Source organism: Oryzias latipes, chromosome 21 (genome assembly GCF_053564925.1).
Source record: "Oryzias latipes strain Hd-rR chromosome 21, Olatipes_Hd-rR_3.1".
Lineage (NCBI taxonomy): Eukaryota > Metazoa > Chordata > Actinopteri > Beloniformes > Adrianichthyidae > Oryzias > Oryzias latipes.
This window is the reverse complement of record NC_136257.1, coordinates 5,927,619-5,948,600: the sequence shown is the minus strand read 5'-3', so window position 1 is coordinate 5,948,600 and position 20,982 is coordinate 5,927,619. Positions and strand designations below refer to the sequence as shown.

Sequence of the window (20,982 nt, the reverse complement as noted above, 5' to 3'; positions counted from 1 at the left end):
GACGGCCAACTTCGGTCTCCTAAACATCCACTCACGAACAAGGGGCATCTTTTCCAAGATCTCTTCGTCGACCGAAAGTTGGACTTCATGTGTCCAACAGAGACTTGGCAGCAGCCAAACGACGTCACGTCTCTGAACGACGCAACACCTCCGGGGTTCGTTTACATCGCTCACCCCCGCGTCATACTAACAAAGCCTGGTTCAGACCCCTCCAACCTCAACAATTTCCTCCCAATATCAAATGTCCCATTAATATCACAAATTCTTGAAAAAACTGTAGCTGCTCAACTCCTAGCTCATCTTTCCAGCAACAATTTATACTAACGGCTCCAATCTGGTTTCCGTCCCCTCCACAGCATGGAAACAGCCCTCCTCGATCACAGACGACCTCCTTGCGGCAGATGCTGGTTCCGTTTCCATCCTCCTGCTAGATCTGAGTGCGGCGTTTGACACCATCTCCCACCCCATCCTTCTGGACTGACTTTCAAACATTCGCTTCACCAACCTTCCCCTCAGTTGGTTCCATTCCTATCTCTCAGATCGCACTCAGTTCATCCGGTTAAAATCATTCACCTCTCCCTTGACTCCAATCACCACATGTGTGCCCCAGGGCTCTGTCCTGGGGCCTCTTTTTATCAACTACCTCCTCCCCCTCGGTCACATTTTTCGGAAACACAATATGCATTTTCACTGCTATCCGGACAAAACCCAGCTCTACATCTCCTCCAAACCTGGCTGTACTTTTCCACCTTCTTCCCTCTCCAATTGTCTTTTTGAATTCAAATCCTGGTACACCGCAAATTTCCTTAAATTAGATTGCAATAAGACTGAACTTCTCATTGTTGGCACTAAATCCACTCTTAGCAAACTCTGTAATTTCTCTCTCTCCTTTTCACTATTCCTCCATATTTCCCTCCCCTCAGGTTAAGAGTCTGGGTGTCATCCTTGACAGCACTCTCTCATTCACTGCCCACATCACCCGCTCCACTTCCATCTGCGTAACATTCATCGTCTCTATCCCTCTCTCACTCCACATCTGCCCTAGCCCACAGTCTCACCACCTCCTGTATCGATCACTGTAACTCCCTTCTTTCTGGACTACCTCAAAAACCCTCCGTAAGCTTCAACTGGTTCAAAACTCAGCAGCTTGAATAATAACCCAAACCCCTCCATTCACCATATTACACCCGTCTTACAGCAGCTTCATTGGTTACCAGTACCTCACCGGATCAACTTTCAAAATCCTAATTTTAACCCTCAAACAACCTTGCCCCTCCGTATCTTTCAGAGCTCCTGACTGTTGCTATTCCCACTCGCTACCTCAGATCCTCTTCCTCCCTTCGACTGGCTGTTCCATGACCACGTCTCATTACTATGGGGGGCAGAGCATTCAACTCCCTCCCCTCTGATCTACAAAATATGGACTCACTCTCTCTGTTTTCCAAACATCTCAAAACTCACCTTTTTCCTCATGCATTCAGGACATAATATTTAAACTGCTGCTTTGATTGTTAACTTATTTTGTCTTTTATGGAGTTTTATTGTTGTATTTTTTTGCTTTTACATATTTTTGAACTGTGAGGTGACCTTGAGTTTCCAGAAAGGTGCCGTAAAAATTAAATGTATTAATATTATTAGTATTTTGAGCCACTAACCTCTGTGACAGTTGTGTTTTTTGGGTCATGCATCATGTAGCAAAACTGGAACTGCTGCTCCTTCAACAGCATAGTATGACTGTTGGGAGCAAAGAGTCACCAAACAGACTTGTTATGGTGGCCCAGAAGGGTCACAACACATTTACTTACCACACAACACATAAACACACAACACAATAACTTGCCTCACAACACATTAACTGACAACACAACACATTAACTGACAACACAATAACTCACAACACAACATATTAACTTACCACACAACATATTAACTCGCAACACAATAACTCACAACACAATAACTCACAACACATTAACTCGCAACACAATAACTCACAACACGTTAACTTAACACACAACACATTAATTCACAACGGAAGTAAAGCTGCAATGGAAGTGATTTTATTCTGAAATTTCCATCACTGGGCTGAGCGGCTAACTACCTAACAGAAAGTAACGTCAGTGAGCTGTGGAGGGAGCACGTTTTTTCTGCAAGAGAAGGTTGCAGCAGTGTTGCTAGATTGGGCGTTTTTGGTTCAAAATTTGCGGGTAAAAATGCCTTTGTGTGGGTATCCATAATTTGGGCGGTTTTAGGGTCGGTTCGGCTGTTTTTTTCCCTCGTGAATATATAATAGCGGACTACGATAGGCCGTGTGGCTGTTGGAGTTCTGTGTAATGAATCTCCGTGAACGGCAGAGACGCTTAATGGACCGGGCTCTGTCATCTAACCTGTTGTTGGCAGTGTTGATTTCTTTAAGCCTGCAAGGGAAGCTCGGCTTCCCTTATAATGTCACAAAATTAATGGTCAAATATGTAATATTGTATTCAAATTTTATTGACTAAAAATGCGTTAAAAAAACGTTCATCTCAAAGACGAGTTCGTTCAGAATCAGTAACACGTAGCAGGTCGGCTGACTCGATTTCCTTCTCATACATTCCCGCAGCATCACAGTGCATTTTCCCATTGAAGCCCAGCGTCCATTGACTTCAATGGGGCTGCTTTGAACTTTTTTTTTCAGCGCTTCGAAACTAGACGGTCATTGGATAAACGCTGCAATTATGTCCCGCCCACGGACGCTCAGCGTCTCTGGGGGTGAAAGGTGGAGTGGGATGGCCCGGACTCCGAGCTTCTGCATGATGATTGGAGGGTCTGTCGAAAGACTGCATCTCCTTTTGACTGACAGCGATTCTGTACTATAAGGAATTACTGAAGCTTTTCGCGCTCAGTCCCATCGCGGATTTCTCAAGTTCAGTCGAAATAAAAACTGCTGCAACCTATTTCTTTGATATTTGCTTGGCGAAATTGCTTGATTTTCATCCTACATTTCACACAATCAATGCTCTGCAGAGCGGAAGCAGTTCATCAGAAATTTGCCTCTGAGTTGTAGTCAGGTCTGTTGATGCAGAGTAAGCCTGCCCTTACTCCCTAACATCCATCTGATTACACGCTCTTCCCCAAGTTTACAGCCCCTCACAATGCCGACCTAATTTGTGCAACAACGATGCCGAGCATTATGGGAGCTCTCCATCTGTAAGACGTAAAATGCGGACATGCATGGATCTATTTGTCTACAAGTGAATGCATCAGGATGGAGTGGAGCAGGGAGCTTGTAGCTAATGCATCACACCTACAAGCTTTTTCCAACATTTTTTATGTGCTCCTTATTCATATTGATTTAGAGGGGGGGGGGGGGCTCAGAAATGCAATTTTGAGCTTAATTTCCTTAACAAATGTTCTCCATCATCAGAAAAATGCAGCAAAAACATGTTTAAAAAAACCAAAACACGTTGTGCTTTATCAGAGTGGATCTATAATCTTTGTCTCCGATTAAAAAGTAACTATTAAAATAATTCCAAACCGATGATAAGAGCTAAGATCTGTAGCGAATATCCATTTGGTGTCATTCAGATTTGTCAAAATCAGATCCACGAGAGAAAATGATCAGATTTTTCTGTGATTACTTTTGATTAATCTGATAACAAAGTCAGATATTAATTGAGAATTTTTGGTAATTTACTATTATTTAGGGCAATTTAAAAAAGGTTTAATTATTAAATTTCTATCATCTGCTCGTGATGCTCCATTGCAGCAGGCTCGGCTTCAAAGTTCACAGTTCATAGAGGCTGTCCCGCTCACAAGGAGCCGCATTTTCTAGTCGCGACGCCACCCGAGAGGCGCAGAACTGCAGCTTCGGCACACCGCGGCGAACAGCTTCGTCTCGCGACCACCATGTTGAGGAGACCTCTGCTAACCGCCACAAAGCGAGGCGCGAGCCTTCTGCCGCGTGACGACGCGACAAAAGTGGCGGCGGCGGCGGGGGGAGCTCCTTCGATGCTCCTCGCGGAGCTTCGCCGCCACCAAACATCCCCCGCCGTGGGTGTCGACAAAGTGAAAACTCTGGACGATTTGGGGGGACCAAGCTTCCTGACCACCCTAAACTGGCTGTTTCTTAAAGGGTATTTTAAAAAGACGCAGCAACTGCAGGTAGGTTGAATCGACTGGGCTCTGAGCCGCGTTTTGGAGGGAGGTTCGTACCAGGAAGACCCCTACATCTTAATTTCGCCCAGCGTAACAGCTGACTGCGAGTAACCTCCATCATTCTCAAACTGTCGGCCCAGTTGAGGTTTTCTGTCGAAAAGATGGTTTTTTTCCCCCAAATTCATTTTAAGAGCTAAATTCCCTTTTATCACCAGAATAAAATACGTTAGTTATTCTCAGACAAATGTTATGAGTAATAACACAAGTTAAAACAAAGTTTCAGAAACAAGAGATGTCAAAAATGTTGATATAATTATATGTAATTGAAGTTTTTATCTTTGCAGTATTTGCATTTTCTTATTTATGTTTCTCCATGCAAACTACTATAATAATAATAAAACAATGAATGGGATTTTGTTTATGATACCTTTATTACATAGGTGTCTCTTTATACTTTACCACACAGATCCAACAGCTACAGCTAAAACAAAAAAAAAATACATTGTTTTTATCTTTTAAGAATGTTTTGTTTGAGTCATGATTCAGTTGGAGAAAAAAAAAGACTAATTGTTGTTGTTGTTTGGTCGTAGATTGAACACAGGAACATCTATGGTCCCATTTGGAAGTCTAAATATGGCCCTTTGGTTGTGGTGAACGTGGCCAGCGCCGACCTCATTGAGCAGGTCCTGAGGCAGGAGGGGAAATACCCGGTCCGGTCGCAAATGCCCCACTGGAGGAGCTACAGGGAGCTCAGGAGTAAATCCCATGGACCTCTGACAGAGTCAGTCAAAGTCCACAATTATGTGTTATGAAATATGTGTTATTCTTAAATCAAAAATGAGTTTTTTGCTGAGGCTTAACTTCAGAATTTGCCGCTCCTTTACCAGTTACAGTAAAGAAACAATTTAAATCTGTGACCGGGCTGAAGTAAACAAATAGCACAGTCTACTTCTGGACTTAAAGCAAATATATTTTTGATTACGCAAACTGTATGTTAAAGGAAACTTGTAATATTTGCAGCTAACACTGAGGACAAACACGATCAATCAATAAGACTAGCTTAAACTAAGTGTTGTGCTCACGAGTAGGTCATAGATTACACCATCAGCTTGTAAACAAGCCCGTTGGAATGTAAAAATGAGGTTCTGTCAGACGTGTTGTGGCAGCACCTTTCACCAACCTCAACAGGGATGACTAAGAGGTCCCAGACAGACAAGTACTGGAAGCTCACCCAAAGCTATTTTTAGAAACAATTAAGAGAGTCTGTTATGATCCCACCTACTTTCTTTTGAGTGACAGTGTAACAAATGAAAAAAATAGAGGTGAGAGGTTCAATTGAAATTTAGATAAATGTTGTACATTTCTGATACTTTGTCTTAAGCTCATGTTCTCCATGGTTTACAGGTTGGGGGCCAAGTGGCAGCGCATACGCAGTATCTTGAACCCCCGGATGCTAAAGCCTGTGCACGTGTCGTCTTACACAAACACCCTTAATGATGTGGTAACAGACTTTATCGAGAGAATTTCCTGGCTGAGGGCCACCGGTGACCAGGGTATCACAGTCAATGACCTGACTGGAGAACTCTACAAATTTGCTTTTGAGGGTGAGAACAGATCAATGACCAACTTCATGTGGTCGACTTTGCAAACTCAAACTAAATGAGATCTTTGTGTTAATCATTCCCTGCATTTGATCACAGATACATCATACTCCCCTCAGCTTTAATACACTTGTCCTGGACTCATGTTTTATAGTGGAAAAAAATAATGCAATTCAAATGCTATGAAGGTTATAAGCTTAACTCTGTATTAGCACTTGCATGTGTGTGTGTTTGTGTTGTTATTTTAACCCAGATTTTTGGCCTTTTGAGCTAATTAGATACCGAGCGATAACCAGTAAGTTTCAGTGACATCACACAGGAAGTTATAACATTGAACAATATAGTTAAAGTTTTTGCATGGGTTTTTTCTCTTTTAGTACAAACACGGACATGTATCGATGCTGAAGCCTTTCCCAATCCTGGCATTTTTCCAAAAAAAACATCAGATGTTGCAGGCATTTATTCTTGTTATTTTGGCACAAAAAACCTGAGATTTCAAGCATTTTCTAAAAGTTGTGATTTTTTTTATCTCATAATTTTTAACTAAAAACTTTGTGAGCACGAACATTTTTCAAATAAGGTGTTTTTTTTAATCTCCTGTTTATTAAGTGCAAATTTTATGTAACACCACAAGAAATACACAACATCAATGAAAGGCTTTTTTTTATAAATTGATTTATCTTTAGAAAAAGCAATATTTCTTTGTAGATAGTTGTACAAAAGCACCTCAAAAACTTGAACAATTTTACAACAATTGTATAATCCATTCATTCATAATTATGCCTAAAAGCTATTTTTGTATACCAACGAAATTGGCAAAGATGTTTTAGTTTTACTTATGTTTAAATTAAAAGTGCAACTTAAGAAGAGTTTTTATTTTTGTGGGGGAAAAAATACAAAATTTACTCACGTGCATCCTTTGTACAATGCTTATAGTCATTTTCCTCGTATGTTTTGGGGTTAAAATTGTTGGCGACTTTCGCCTTTGCTCCTCAAATGTTGCAAGGAGACAAAGACAATTTGTCTCCACTACCATGAAAAATATCACGCTGTTGCAACAGGGTGTTGATGACAATATTGTAGTGCAGTACAGCTAAGCGTGGTAAACATACTTGACAACCCAATGAACTCTGGGAAATGCAAAGGTGGTGATGACGCCAAACAGAAACAAGTCTCTGAACTCTGTTACTTCATGCACCTTTTAACGCCGTCTGACACTGATACACTACTCAGCATGACCTTTAGCTGGGATTTTGTAGTCAACTCACAGACTTGTAGGCACAAGTAAGAGGCAATGTTGAGCACTTTGATTGGTTAGACTGATGATGCATAAGTTTGAGCCTCTAAACTTAATTGGCGGAGACAGTTTGACCAGTGGAACTTGATCACAATGAGTGGTTGTTCATAGTAATGGTGATTGGAGGGGCTAATATGTTTATTTGGCAGGTATTTAAAGAGAATATTTTACAGCCAAGTACTTTTTACTTCAAGACCCAAGCTATCTCTTAGCATCAATGATATAAAGGGAGTCTTCTCTATAAGGATGTCAAAAACGTTTAGTTGCTTTCAGTGAACAAACTTGCGGTAAGTAAAATGTTCCTGCACCACCAGGGAGAAAGCTGAATGGCAGGAAAACAAGGGTATTTCTAATAGAGTGGGATTTCTCCCAATAATAATAATAATAATTGATACTTTATTTATTCCACAATTGGGAAATTGTTTTCCACATCTTGACCCATCCCCTGGGGGGAGCGGTGAGCTGCAGACTAGCCGCGCTCAGGGGGCAACAGCTGGCTGGGGAGAGCAGGGATCGATCCGCCAACCCTTTGGTTGTTGGACTACCCGCTCTACCGCCTGAGTTAGCCTCATTTTCTAAATGGGGCAACCTTTTAATTTTGCTTCTTCGTATTTCCAGGAAGCACCTTCATGCATTGGTAAATGGTAAATGGCGAATACTTGGACAGCGCTTTCTACCTTCCTTGATGGCCCAAAGTGCTTTAAAGTCACAAACCCATTCACACGCTGGTGGCGGGTCCGGTGCCGAACCTTCCACCAGAGGCAAGGTGGGGTTCAGTGTCTTGCCCAAGGACACTTCGACACATGGGCGGGCAAGGCGGAAATCAAACCTGCAATCTTCCGATCAGAGGTTGACCGCCCTTCCATTGCACAAAGGCCGCCAGTATTGTGCTAGTTCAGTCTGAGCAACACTGCCTCTTGTTTTGTCCTTTATTTTAAATGCTCGTTTTTGTGTACAGGCATCTGCTCAGTGTTGTTTGAGGCTCGCATGGGCTGCATGAACGAGGTGGTGCCAGAAGAAACGCAGAAGTTCATCTTTTCCGTTGGTGAAATGTTTCGTCTCTCCCCCATCGTCGTCCTCTTCCCCAAAGTCTTCTGGCCGTATTTGCCTGCCTGGAAACAGTTTGTTGCGACCTGGGATCACCTCTTCAGTGTCGGTACGCAAAATTCAAAAAGAATGGAATCAAATCTAGCTAATTTCTCAAGTTTGCTAAAAAAACAATAATTGCATAGTGCATCTATGGGTTGACACAATTATGCTGTTAATATCTCAAGCATAATGTTAAATAACTTAAAACCGGGTCATAAAGAGCTCTTTTATGACTAATCGTCAGGTTTATGTCAGATGAGCATTGTTAGCAATATGTCAGTTTAGTCATACACTTCCAATTAGTGGGTCATTTTCCAGCTAGGTGACTGCAGTCTAAGCTTTAAGGCTTGTCTTATCAAACCTCTTGAAGGTTTGCAGATTCTACCGACTTTCTCAACTGACAAAGTCCAGGACCCGGGCTCTGATGACCTTCATACGTAACAGTTTCCGAGCGGGATCCTTCACAGGTTTTATATGTCCCTGTTTACTGCTTCAGGAGTTGTACGTTGACCTTGAACTGTCAATGTAACCACACACAGGCTGTAAATTATCTGCATCCAGCCCCATTACATGAACAAATAGCTGTGAAATGAGTCTTAAGCTGTTTTATTTTATCTCTTCAGGATCATTTATGTTTCAGAAAAGAGACCTTTTTAATGTTTGGCTCAATATTGTGTTCATGTTATTCATAAATGTTGTCTTTAACAAGCTGAAAGAGAATGTATGAGCTGGAGAAGTTAGCAAACGTGCAAACCTGTGGGATATTTCAGAACTTTTAAGGACGAGCAAAGTTAGTTTGGGATCGGCATGTTTGCGTTTGAGAGCTTTCAAAGCAATTGAACGGTTTTTGTTGGGAACATGGGAGTTAAGCGTCATGGCGTAGAACACGATGAATGCTTTAGCCTAGGATTAGAACCTCTGACTAGAGCCCTGCGCGGGACTATTTTCTTCATCCCGCTCCCGCCCGCGCCCGCTGAATTTTTGACCAATCCCGCCCGCTCCCGCAACGTATGCGTTACACTCCCGCCCGCTCCCGCAATATGTATGTCCACTCCCGCCCGCACCCGCAAAACTCATAGAATTTAGTCCCGCACAGTAATAGAGATGCATTGATTTTGTATCGTCCCCCGTCCCGCAGGAAAAAAAACATGTATTTTTATTGATATTATTAAAGAGAACCATGTCCCTCCTCCAGCCTCATCTTTTGATGCATTCCTCTTGTGTAATGTGCAACTTAAATATTAAATATATTTTCACAAATCCTGTTCTGTTAAAAGCGTGCGTGTGTGCGCGCGCAGACAGACGGCCTGAAGCGCGCTCTTAGTAAGAGGCGGGGCGGGGCGCACCCCCAACAACAGGTTAGATGACAGAGGCCATTGGGCGTCTCTACCTGGTGCCTTCAAGGAGCTTCAGTACATAAGAATCCAACAGCTGCACAGCCTAACGTAGTCCGCTAATATATATTCATGAGATATTCATGGCAGCACTGATCCCGCGGGGTTTATTTTTTGCCGCCCGCTCCCGCCCGCAGCACAATCCAAACCGCCCAATCCCGCGAGATTTGGGTTGGGTCCCGCGGGACCCGGCGGGACCCAATCCCAATGCAGCCCTCTACCTCTGACCAAGTGATGGACAGTCAGGGCCATAAGCAAGAGACAGGTGTGAAGGACTTCTGATGAGCGGCGTTTTGTGTCTCAGCCGAGGATTTGGTGAAGAAGAAAATGGAGGAGATCCAGCAGGATGTGGAAACGAACAAGGAGGTGGAGGGAGCGTACCTCACACACCTGCTGCTCAGTGACCAGATGACGGTCACAGAGATCCTGGGCAGCATGACGGAGCTTCTGCTGGCTGGAGTCGACACAGTGAGTTTCTTCATGCGCCCTTGGGCTTGATTTTTTAAAAGAGACTTAACCATTCCTTGTTCAAACATAGTTAATTACATGAAATGATTTGAAATGTCAAATAATGATCTTCTGTTGTCTAAAACACAATGAAGTTGGCGAAACATCCATCTCCTTTCTTAGTTATTGATATCTTCCAGTTATTTATGCCCTAAATGCTGTAAATAAGGCAATTTGCAGATCATCCAGGCTGTAGATCAGGGGTTCTCAAAGTGCTACCCAGGGGCCAATGGCGCCCCGTGGGAATTATTTTTTGTGGCCCTCAATAAAAGAGAGCCAGAGCAGGTTCCTTTAACCCTTGTGCTATCTTAGATGACCCCACCCTTACATTGACGTGTTCTCTCTACCATGATAAAGGTGGATAAAGGTGGAAAGATTTCATGTAATCCATGGACACCAGTGAAGATCACAAATCATTGAAGAAAAAAGGTTCAGAGCACTGTCTAGTGGGTCTAGATGACCCAACTCCCAATGTTAAAGTGCCTAGGATAGCACAAGGGCTAAAGAAAAACGTTGTGTTGGCGAGGAGAAAAGGCGCATTCAAGCTAAATGGACAAATGCGTACTTTGTCGTACCTCGTGGGCTGGATAAAGTCATGTGCCTTATTTGTAAGCAGGTAAATGCAATGCTCAAAGTATTCAATATAAATTGTCACTATATTACATATCATAAAAACGATGACAAATTTACCGGCGAGGAGCGCAACAACAAGCTCCTATAACTACAACGAGGCTATGCTGCACTGCAGATAATGTTTACAAAAATGGCTTAATCCAGTGAGGCTGTGACAGAAGCTAGTAGCTACGTTGTCGCTTTGGAAATGGCCCAGCTTAGCAAGCCCTTAAGTGACGGGGAGTTTGTAGAAAGAATGTATGCTGAAAGTAGCTGACATTGTTTGTCCAGAGCAAAAGAAAGTCTGTCAAATGATACAATTACTAGACGAGTAGAAGATCTGGACAGCAACCTCCGGGTTAAACATCTGGAGGGCCTGTTAATTGTACAAACTACACTTGTTCATTAAAGTTAAAAAAAGTTTTCTATCTATCCTTTTTTTTTTTCACAAAAATTGGCCCCCCGAGTTCCTAATTTGGCCCTCCACTACAAAAACTTCGAGAACCCCTGACGTAGATACTGAGAAGTAGGGCGGCCCTGATCTATTATAGAATTTGCCTTCTATTCTAGTTTTGCTGATTTTTGCAACTCATTGATAAATTTAAAAAATCTATTGTCCATCAACATTTTGAACAGTTAAAGGCTGCATGATCTTTGTCAAACAAAAAGGTTTGTGTTTTTGTCCCTCTTTGCGACAGACGTCCAACACAATCTCCTGGGCTTTGTATCACTTAGCCAAGGAGCCAGAAATCCAAACCAAGTTGTATCGGGAAGTTATCGATGTTTGTCCAGGAGACAAGGTGCCGACCAGCAGCGACATCAGTCAGATGCCGTACCTTAAAGCCGTCATCCGAGAGACGCTGAGGTCAGAGGGCGTTTTCCTCAATATTAACCAAGCAGCAGAAAGACATTCGTTTGCCTTCTCTTCAACATTTTTATTTATTCATCTCATGGGGAAAGAAAGGACTTTTGCTAAAATCTGTTGATTTTCTGTTGCAATTTGTAATGTCCAGGTTGTATCCAGTGGTCCCATCAAACGCACGCGTCACTGTGGAAAATGACATCATAGTTGGAGGTTATGTCTTCCAAAAACAGGTACGACACAAGTTTCACAACCCCCTCCACTCTCCTGAGAACAGATATACCCGTGTCTGAACCGCACCCTCTGAGTGTTGGTAAAAATGCATGCAATAGACGTAGCTTGGAACCATTGACTGTATATGTCAACTGGACTGAGTGGGTATGACGTCACTCGTAGAAAATGGGTCACTTTAATTCAGTTGTCATTTTCTTCGTTATACGAACCCCGCCATGTTGGAGCCAGACGACGTCACTAATCAGTGATCGGTCCAAATCAGTCTGAATCAACATTTCCATGGCCACCCCCTCTCACCAATCAGGAGTGAGCGTGTTGTAAGTCCACACCCCTTCCACTTGAAATCAAGTTTTGTTGAATCTGCCAATCAAATGTTTCAAACATTAGACATGAGACCACCTACTTCTATTGAGGCATCTGATTGGTCAGTTTATAACTTGAACAGAAAAATATAACGAAAAGAAATAAGCATTAGGAAGAATGTGTTAATAAAAGGTGTCAGAGCAAGAATAGTTACTCTGACAAATAGAATGACTGAGTTACAGCTGTTTATTTCCCAATTGAAGTCTATGGGATTTTGGCTTCTTGGAACCAGTGGGTACTTCCTGTGTGGAACGCTAGGGGGAGGGGTCACTCAGTCCAGGTCTCCTATACAGTCCGTGCTTTTTACCAGAATTGTCCTCTTTCATTTATTACGTTACAATGTGGGTGACAGCACTGTCCTGCCGTGGTTCTCCACAGCGCTGCTGTCAGTCATGCTTTCAGCAGCCCATTTGTCCTAATGCTGAAGTTGACTGTATAAAAAAAAACAAAATTGCTCAATTTTAAATGCAGATTGAATTTAGCAGGAACTATTATGTGCCAGTGTTTTACTGATGAGTGACTTCAGCATCTAAAATAAAGAGGGGAGGGGCAGCATCTGTAATTTGGCGTTCCAGGTTTCTCTGGTTTTCCATGACCGTTGCAGCCTTTTGGATGAGGACGCTGCCTTCTCTCCAGAAAGTGCTCATTTCTTTTTTTCTTAGCGTTCTGTTTTTTTGGTCTCATCATATTTGCAATTTAAAGACTAAGTTCTATCTTCAAGAACCAAAAAAAACTTTTTCAAAATCCTTGCTTTTTAATATTTTCTCAGGTTTTCTCCTCCAACTTTTGTATCTCTAACATGTTTAAATCTGGAGATGTAAAGCATATGTTGAACGAAAGGAATCATGGGTAATAAAGCTGTCTGTGTCTTCGGCAGACGTTATTCCACCTTTGTCACTATGCCGTGTCCCACGATGAGAGCATTTTTCCCGATCCGCACACCTTCCTGCCTCAGCGCTGGCTCAGAGGACTGGATGATAAGATCAAGCAGCACCCTTTTGGTTCGGTGCCGTTCGGCTTCGGGGTGCGGGCGTGTTTAGGCCGGCGGGTTGCTGAGCTGGAGATGTACCTTTTACTGTCCAGGGTAAGAGGGAGCTTTAATTCTCTGTGTCCTAGCCACAAAACTGGATTTACCAATATTTTTTTTACAAAGCCCTGCCTTGTACTGTTTATCTTTCGGCATTTGAATGTATTCAAATCTGTCGGTCAACGTGACGAGAGACGTAGTGGTCTTGATCAGAACAATCAGTTACGAAAACACTCCTAAGAGGTGCTGTAACTGGTGTTCTGTCTCTTTATTGTTCTAGCTGCTGAAGAGTTATGAGGTCAGGCCCGACCCTGCTGGAACCGAAGTGAAGCCCATCACCAGAACCCTGCTGTGTCCTGCTGAACCCATAAACCTACAGTTCCTGGACAGAAAGGCTTAGGAGATGCTCTGAATGAAGGCAGCAACCTCCCTGTCAGCTGCATTAGCATGCACACTGTGTCGTCCTTCTTTCACCAAGATCCTGTTTTTAGAGAGTTCACGTCCAGAACACTAAAAAGTGCAAAAACTGAGTAGGAAAAGCAGGATTTGCCAGGTAGAACACATGCTGACCTAAAATACGGTAGATTTTCACCTACTGCTTAATCACTTTCTTTGCTACCAAGATTTTCAAGTGATACTGTTTTTTTCTCTGTCTCTTCTGTGTCGCATTTGCATTTTTTTTCATGTTTGTGTTTTTCGTTAAATAACTTTATATGCTCTAAAACTATTTCTAACCAATTAAAAAGGAACTGTGTGCGAACCAAGAGAATGATCTTTACTTTCACAAACGATTTAAAGTGACCAAGTCAAAACCTGATAGATGTTTGCCTTGAGTTTAAAGTATTTTTATGGGGGAGTCATTTTTGTCTTTTGTTGTGGGTTCACTGCTCAGAAAAGCAAATATCTCTATAGGGAGAGGGAGTAGCAGACTAGTGAAGTGAATTTCTGAAGTCATCCACCTCATAAACAAAGAAAAAATACGTCTGCACGTGTACATGTCAAAGGAAACAAGAAAACCGTACTAGCCCTTCTGATATCTTGTAGGGGTCCAGATGATTCCACCCTTACATTGATGTGTTATCCCCCTCCCCCATGAAAAAAATGGACAGGATTTCATATCTGGCAACCACACCACTGAAAATGAAAAAAATCATTGGAGAAAAAGATAAAACATACAGGCGAGCGCGCTGTCTAGTGGGTTCCAGATGACCCACTACCAACGTTAACGTGCCTTGGATAGCACAAGGGCTAGAAATACACAAAAACTATACCGATCTCTTGGTGATCGGTCTTTGCACAACTTTCCCATTCATTGGGAAAGCGTTAGCTAAAAATCAGATGTCTACCCCTGACATGGGCTAGCTGAGAGCAGCAAGTGGCCCAATTAATTTAGACCAGTCTAATCTTTATTGACATTATCTGTCTCTACTGGCAGTTCTCTATAATTTCCCGTAATGAACTGCAGGACTTGGATCAAGCACAAGACAGTGGTGAAAGTGCAACCAATGGTGGTATAAAATAGGGAGTTTATTGGTAAATTCTTTATGATAATCACGGGGGGGGGGGGGGGGGGGGGGGGGGGGGGGTCAATAAAAACCTGTTGAAGACTATTGAACAGTGTTTGAGTGGAAGGGACTCCAATCTGGCTTGCTTTCCCCAGCAGAGGGCTTCAGCGTCTTATGACGTGGTGCACGACTCTTAATGTATCCCTATTGTAGTCAAATCAAATCAACCTTTATTTATATAGCACTTTTACAACAACTCATGTCACTCAAAGTGCTGTGCATAAAATACAATAAAATTTAAAAATAAGATGACAAGACAAACAGTGCCGAACCCCCCCCCCCCCCCCCCCCCCCCGCACACACAGACACACATTCGACACCATGATAAAAGGAGTGATAAAATGATGGATTGTAGAGAGCATTCAGCATTCAGAGAGAGTAGTCAGCAGTGGTGGAGCCAGTAGATATTACATAGGGGGTACAGGAGGGGGGGGCAGAAGACTGTTCTGAGTGGCAAATGACAACAGCAGAGTGGACGCCCGGATGGGCCGGCATACACAATACAAGGGCGAAGCAAATAATTTAAGGGTTCAAGATTGAATTTAAAAATATTAGTAATTTTTTACAATGCTTTGAGAAGCTGATTTCTTAATCATTGTCAATATTGATACCAACATTAACTTGGTTGCTAAGGGGGCAAAGCTCCACCTATGCCATCAAGACTTGCAGGGCTTTGCTTTTTTGTTTGTTGATATGGCAGACTCCCTTCTTGATGCAGGAATATGGGCTAAGGAATCTGTCAAAAAGCACCAATTAAAAGTTTGTGCAAAGAAAAATATGAACACAACCTTTTAGTTTTACGTTCAACATGTCTGTATTGAATACGACTTTTCTTTGGAATAGGAAATGTTACCTGTTAACTCTCAAAAATACACCACAGGGTCAAAGGCCCGAACATCGAGTCCCGAACCCGAAACACAGACTGTTCAAATCGTGCATGCAAATTAAGGTTGATTTATTAAACTAAAAATAACAAAGAACATTTTAGAATGTTTCATATTATCGCGTGCACTGTGCTCCTTGGGATGTTAAAAGCTCGGGAAATCTTTTTGTATCCAAATCCGGCTTTGAACTTCTCCACAACAGTATCTCGGACCTGCCTGGTCTGTTCCTTGTTCTTCGTGATGCTCTCTGGGCTTTAAACAGACATCTGAGACTATCACGGAGCAATTCCGATTTTTTTGCCCCTATGCGACCTGTATCTGATCTTTTCATGGCAGTCTGAACGACACAGATCCGATCTTTTCAAATGTGACCCAGGCCACTTGGGTATGTGGTCCTGAATCTGATACGTATCCGATCTTTTGAAATGCGACCTCCGTCTGAACGGCCAGGCCACATGTATCCGACCCGTACGTCATTGACACACTACAAAAGTCATAATTCTGCGTTGAAATAGGCGGGAACTAAAAAATCAACAACAACCATGGCGGACGATGCTGCTGAGACCAGTCAGTGGAAGGGAAGCGAGCTCACCGATTGGATGCATGTTTGGGGTGACAGCTCTATTCAGGCCAAACTCCAGGGCTCTTATTGCAACTGGGCTATTTAAAAAAAAACTTCAGCGAAATGGCCGAGTGAGGTGTTGAACCTTTCCTGCGATTACTTTTTTTTTGTCCCTTTCCGACCGTGGTCAGAAGCACAGGGGACCCAGGGCGAATCCTCCTTCGGGGTTCACTTCCCCCTTTCTGACCCTCAGATTCTCCAGGATTCTCCAGAACGGGTTAATAAAGAGTCCATAGCATTTATTCTGGGGGACACCTTCATTTATTATCTTTCTCCTTCCTCCATTACACACAACATGAATTAAAATGAGAAGATTGTAATTGTGCTGGCTCCTTTGTGAAAATAAATGTAATAAAGCAAAAAGAGCTCCGCTTTGACAACAGTGTTGTTGACATCCATTGTTAACGTTAGCTACTTCTGCGCATGTGGGTCAATTGTGGGTCATTTCACGGTCACACAGGAGATCACAAAAATTTGCATTTAATTGGAAATGTGAACTGCCTTTCCAAAAAATCGGAAATGAGCATTAGGCCCTGCAGTGTAGCCTATGTTGACCTTAATGACTATTTATGATCAATAGAATCCACCTGTATGTAATCAAGTCTCTGTATAAATGCACCTGCTCACCTGGGATGGTGGGAAAAACAGGTAAACCTGTCCTGGCAATTTTTTTTTCCTCTAAACATTTGTTACATAAAGATGTAATCCAGGCTTCTAAACTGCCTCTGTCAGTTTAGTAAAGACATCCCAAAGGTACATTTATTATTGAGTAAATACTTTTCTATTTTAGCAAAACACGACATAGTAGACATGTTGTGTAATTTACTTTGTGGAACAGCAACTGTTAAGTTGCACACCAATATCTCCCTCTAGTGAGTATTTCTGGCATAACAATGTCACACACTAATATGGAGTCCTATATTGTTCATAATTAAATAAATAAATATTTAATTAATTAAATAAATATGGTCTCATGCAAAAACACAATAAACCAATAAATCTCTCATAAATATATAAAAAGATCATGAAATTGTGAAAAACCTGCACACAGATTTTAAATTAGCCATTATATTATTCAATATATTTCATTTTGCTTTAAAACCCGTTCATTATTTTAAAACAGCATTTTAAAATATTCATTTTTAACTATGTTGAATATTATTATAATTCTGATTTTTTTTCAGAAGCTCGTATTTCAAAATCAATATTTTCCAAAGTAGCTTTGTTTTTTCATTTCATGTTGCTGTATTTCACAATGGCTTATTTATTTCAAGAAGAGCTTTTTCAGGAGAATAGGTCTGTCTGTCAATCAGTGAAAGTGGGCGGGATCTAAACGCTCAATGGCTCGTCCATGGAAATAGACTCATATTCCTTGATACCCGCTCAGCGGTGTACCAGTCAGAGAGATTACATGTTTCAGCAATAACCGCGCGGCTTTGCTTACATTAGAGATCAAATAGAGTCAAACAATCTGTCTGCTGCAGAAGAAGCAAACATCTACGACTCTGTTTTTGTAGTTTGAGGGTTTGTGTGGACCAAACCACAGAGGAGCTCCGGTCGTCCACGTCTATAAGTCCCCCGTTGAAACACTCCTCATTCTTACGCCATTCACTCAGAGCTCACATCGTGCCTTGTGTCGGCTCGCAGGAGGTGAGCTGGCGGACCGACAGTCAGACCAGGCAGCTGCGCAAAGCGGGACAAGCCTGCTGAGGCCTCCTGAACCTTATGATATTTTTCTATTTTCATTGAGACAATGATTATAATCAGGTCCTCTGATTTTATTTTTCCTTTTCAGGGAAAATGTTGAACCTTTCCTGCGATGACGTTTCTGACATCTGAACACTCTCGATGTGCATTGTGCATCCATGCATTGTTACTGAGATAAGCACAAGCAACCGCTCCATGTGGCTATCAGGCTGAAAACATTAGCTGGTAGCTCCTCCCACACGCGGCATGGTGCATTCATGGAAACTCCAGTTCATAGAAACTTAGTGGAACTCCAACAACCACTCATCCTAACTTAAGCCACTACTAGATGTTCATGAGAAGATGAAAATTGCCGAACCGACCACAAAATCACCCGAATTATGCACACTCGCCCAAAGCCACTTTTATCTGCAAATTTAGAACCAAAACTGCCAATTCTTCTTTCAAGATCTTAATCAGACATTGGAATCTCCAATGTTTTCTGTAACTACCGTATATATAACAATCTTTGAATGTAATTTTGACAAGCAGCTTCAGAATTTCAAATCAGGCTTTTATTTAGCTATGAAAATGTATTTAAAGTCTGAAGTATTTTGCATTTTCCAATTTCTCATTAAACTGGCAAAAGATTGAAAGTGTTTATTTTTTATATATATGTCAGTTTAAAACATTCAGTGCTTTTATCATTGGGACAGACCTAACTATTTTATCTCATATTGGATTTATTTCTGTCTTTTGTAGGTCTAAGTTACAAAAATAAAATATCGTCCATCGTTCCTTCTTCTTTTACATCAACAGTTAGAGCAGACCAAAATATGGTCAGATTTATAGAGTCAGGTTAGAATTAAAGATTAACCTTTGGACACAGCCGAGCCCTACACCTGGAAGCTCTAACTAACACTGGAGAACAACAGCATCACTGCAGTGCAGACAAAAATGTCAAACAACAGAGACAAAGGAAGTATTCTTTTCAAGACAGCAGCAAGGGTTGTAATTCATCAATCTTTCAAATATTTTTGATGGAATTATCCTAGATATGGATTAGTGATAAATATCGTGTCTTCTGCACAAGCAGGACATTTCTTAAAAAAAAATTAAACTTCTGAAAAATCAAAATCTCATGTGAATTACAAGAATTTATTGATATATGTCAGGGCTTGTGCTATCTTAGATGACCCCACCCTTCCATTGACGTGTTCTCCCTACCATGACAAAGGTGGATAAAGGTGGAAAGATTTCATGTAATCCATGGACACCACTGAAGATCACAAATCATTGAAGAAAAAAGGTTCAGCGCACTGTCTAGTGGGTCTAGATGACCCAACTCCCAATGTTAAAGTGCCTAAGATAGCACAAGGGTTACATTTTACAAAGTCTCAAGTCTCTTTCTGTGAACTTTAGATGAGCTTTTCTTTGTTTACAAGCTATCTCGGTGAAGTTCTAGTAATCACCTTAAGGTGCTTCTGTCTTTTTCCTGATTTTATTTTTGAATATTGTCATTTGATTCAGCCACCTTTCTGTGTTTTACCAGGTTGGACCTGCTTCCCTCTGCTTCCTGGATCACCTGTGGACGCAGCAGCTTGCACTGTTTCTTTCTGTCATTGGGCCGGCTTCTGGGTTCAACCATTGGCCTTCATCTTACCCCCCCCCCCCCCCCCCCCCATACGCTTTCATACTATCTAATGCATGTTTTAATGTAACCAGAGAAGACATTGTAGGTTATATTCTCATATTTCTGAATTTCTAGTTTTTTGGTGTAGTAGTTTTTTGTAGTTTTTTGGTGGGAACGTGCCTTGATTTAGTATGTCATTCTGAGGACAAAATTTCTCCTCTGTTTGGAAAAAACGTGTTTGAATTTGTTAAATGTACAGAAGTAAATTTGGAGTAAAAAGACCATTGAAATTAATTGATGATCAAATATCTTATTACATTACAATGAGTGTCAGTGTTTTTGTGTGTGTTGGATGTCTGATTGGATTTGGTCAAAACCTCCACCTTGTTAATATGTGGATAAAGCGGTTTTGCAAAAGAAAGATTTTTGTGGTGTAAAGAAAAAATGATGAATCCTTTCACATTAGCGAGGGTGAATGCGTCAAGTAAGACATTGGAAGAAAGTTTGCAGAAACATGAAAGGATTCAACAAGTGAACTCAAACATGACTTATTAAGAAAAAAAGGAGAAAAACAACCAAAAGTATACTTTTTTTAAATACTTTTAAGGAGAAAAATCAAAAAACACTGAATAATGGAGACAGTTCGTTTGCTATTGTAGAAAAATCATGCATTTTGTGATAAAAGCGCCCAATTTCCACATGGCTGTACCTCAGGATCCCCTCTTTCAGAAAATCACATAAGCCACGAAAACCAAAATGTCGTACATTTTTAAAGATGGCGGGCACACCCCTAATTTGCTTAAAAAATATTTGATTTCTATTTGACTCAGTCTCAACAAGTTAGACTTTTAATGCACAAAACACAGTTTTTTACTCAAAGTCGCACTTTAATTTTATCTATTGTAAAAGGCAAAAAAACCAACTGTCATTTCTGAAAAACATTTTCAGCAGTTCGTTAGAAATTCAACTCTGAAATGTGGGTGGGACTGTTGGCTCACCCCCTTCCCAACATCCATCTGTTTAGATGCTCTCCCGCTAGCTGACAGCCCCTCACAACCCCAACTTAACATTGCCAGTGCAATGGTGAGCAACATTGGAGCTATCCAGCAATATAGTTTTGAGCCAAATACCAGCTCAGACCAGGAAAAACAAAGACGTCCATGGATCTACTAGTTGTCTACGAGTGGATGCGTCGGAATGGAGTGGAGCAGGAAGAGTTTGGCCCGTCCGTCTCTGTTGCTGCATCACTATAAGAGCTGAGAGCTTTTTCCAACGGCTGGTTTTTATCACAATTTGAAAAAAGAAATACTCATAAATACAGTTTTCATCTTAAATTCTTTAATATGAGCTCTCCAACATGACTAGAATGCAACTAGAACATGTTAAAATCATCAAAAACCCAATTTTCATCGGAGGGGGCCTATAAGGAGTACCTAAAGAATACTATTACATATTAAATACATTTTGAC

The 20,982-nt window shown here is 41.5% G+C and overlaps 1 protein-coding gene across 2 annotated transcripts; it reads left to right on the top strand.

Annotated features, from left to right (window-relative positions):
* The first annotated feature begins 3,762 nt into the window (after positions 1-3,762).
* Positions 3,763-13,892, top strand: cyp27a3 (cytochrome P450 family 27 subfamily A member 3). 2 transcript variants are annotated; one of them, XM_004081430.5, is made up of 9 exons: positions 3,763-4,143; positions 4,728-4,918; positions 5,542-5,741; positions 7,994-8,191; positions 9,823-9,986; positions 11,336-11,502; positions 11,651-11,732; positions 12,974-13,180; positions 13,404-13,892. In XM_004081430.5, the coding sequence occupies exons 1-9, from the start codon at positions 3,889-3,891 to the stop codon at positions 13,521-13,523; spliced, it is 1,584 nt and encodes a 527-aa protein (XP_004081478.1). In that variant the 5' UTR covers positions 3,763-3,888; the 3' UTR covers positions 13,524-13,892. The 2 variants fall into 2 exon arrangements, with proteins under 2 accessions (XP_004081478.1, XP_078795305.1); XM_078939179.1 differs by lacking the exons at positions 12,974-13,180; positions 13,404-13,892 and adding an exon at positions 11,962-12,102.
* Positions 13,893-20,982: the final 7,090 nt, after the last annotated feature.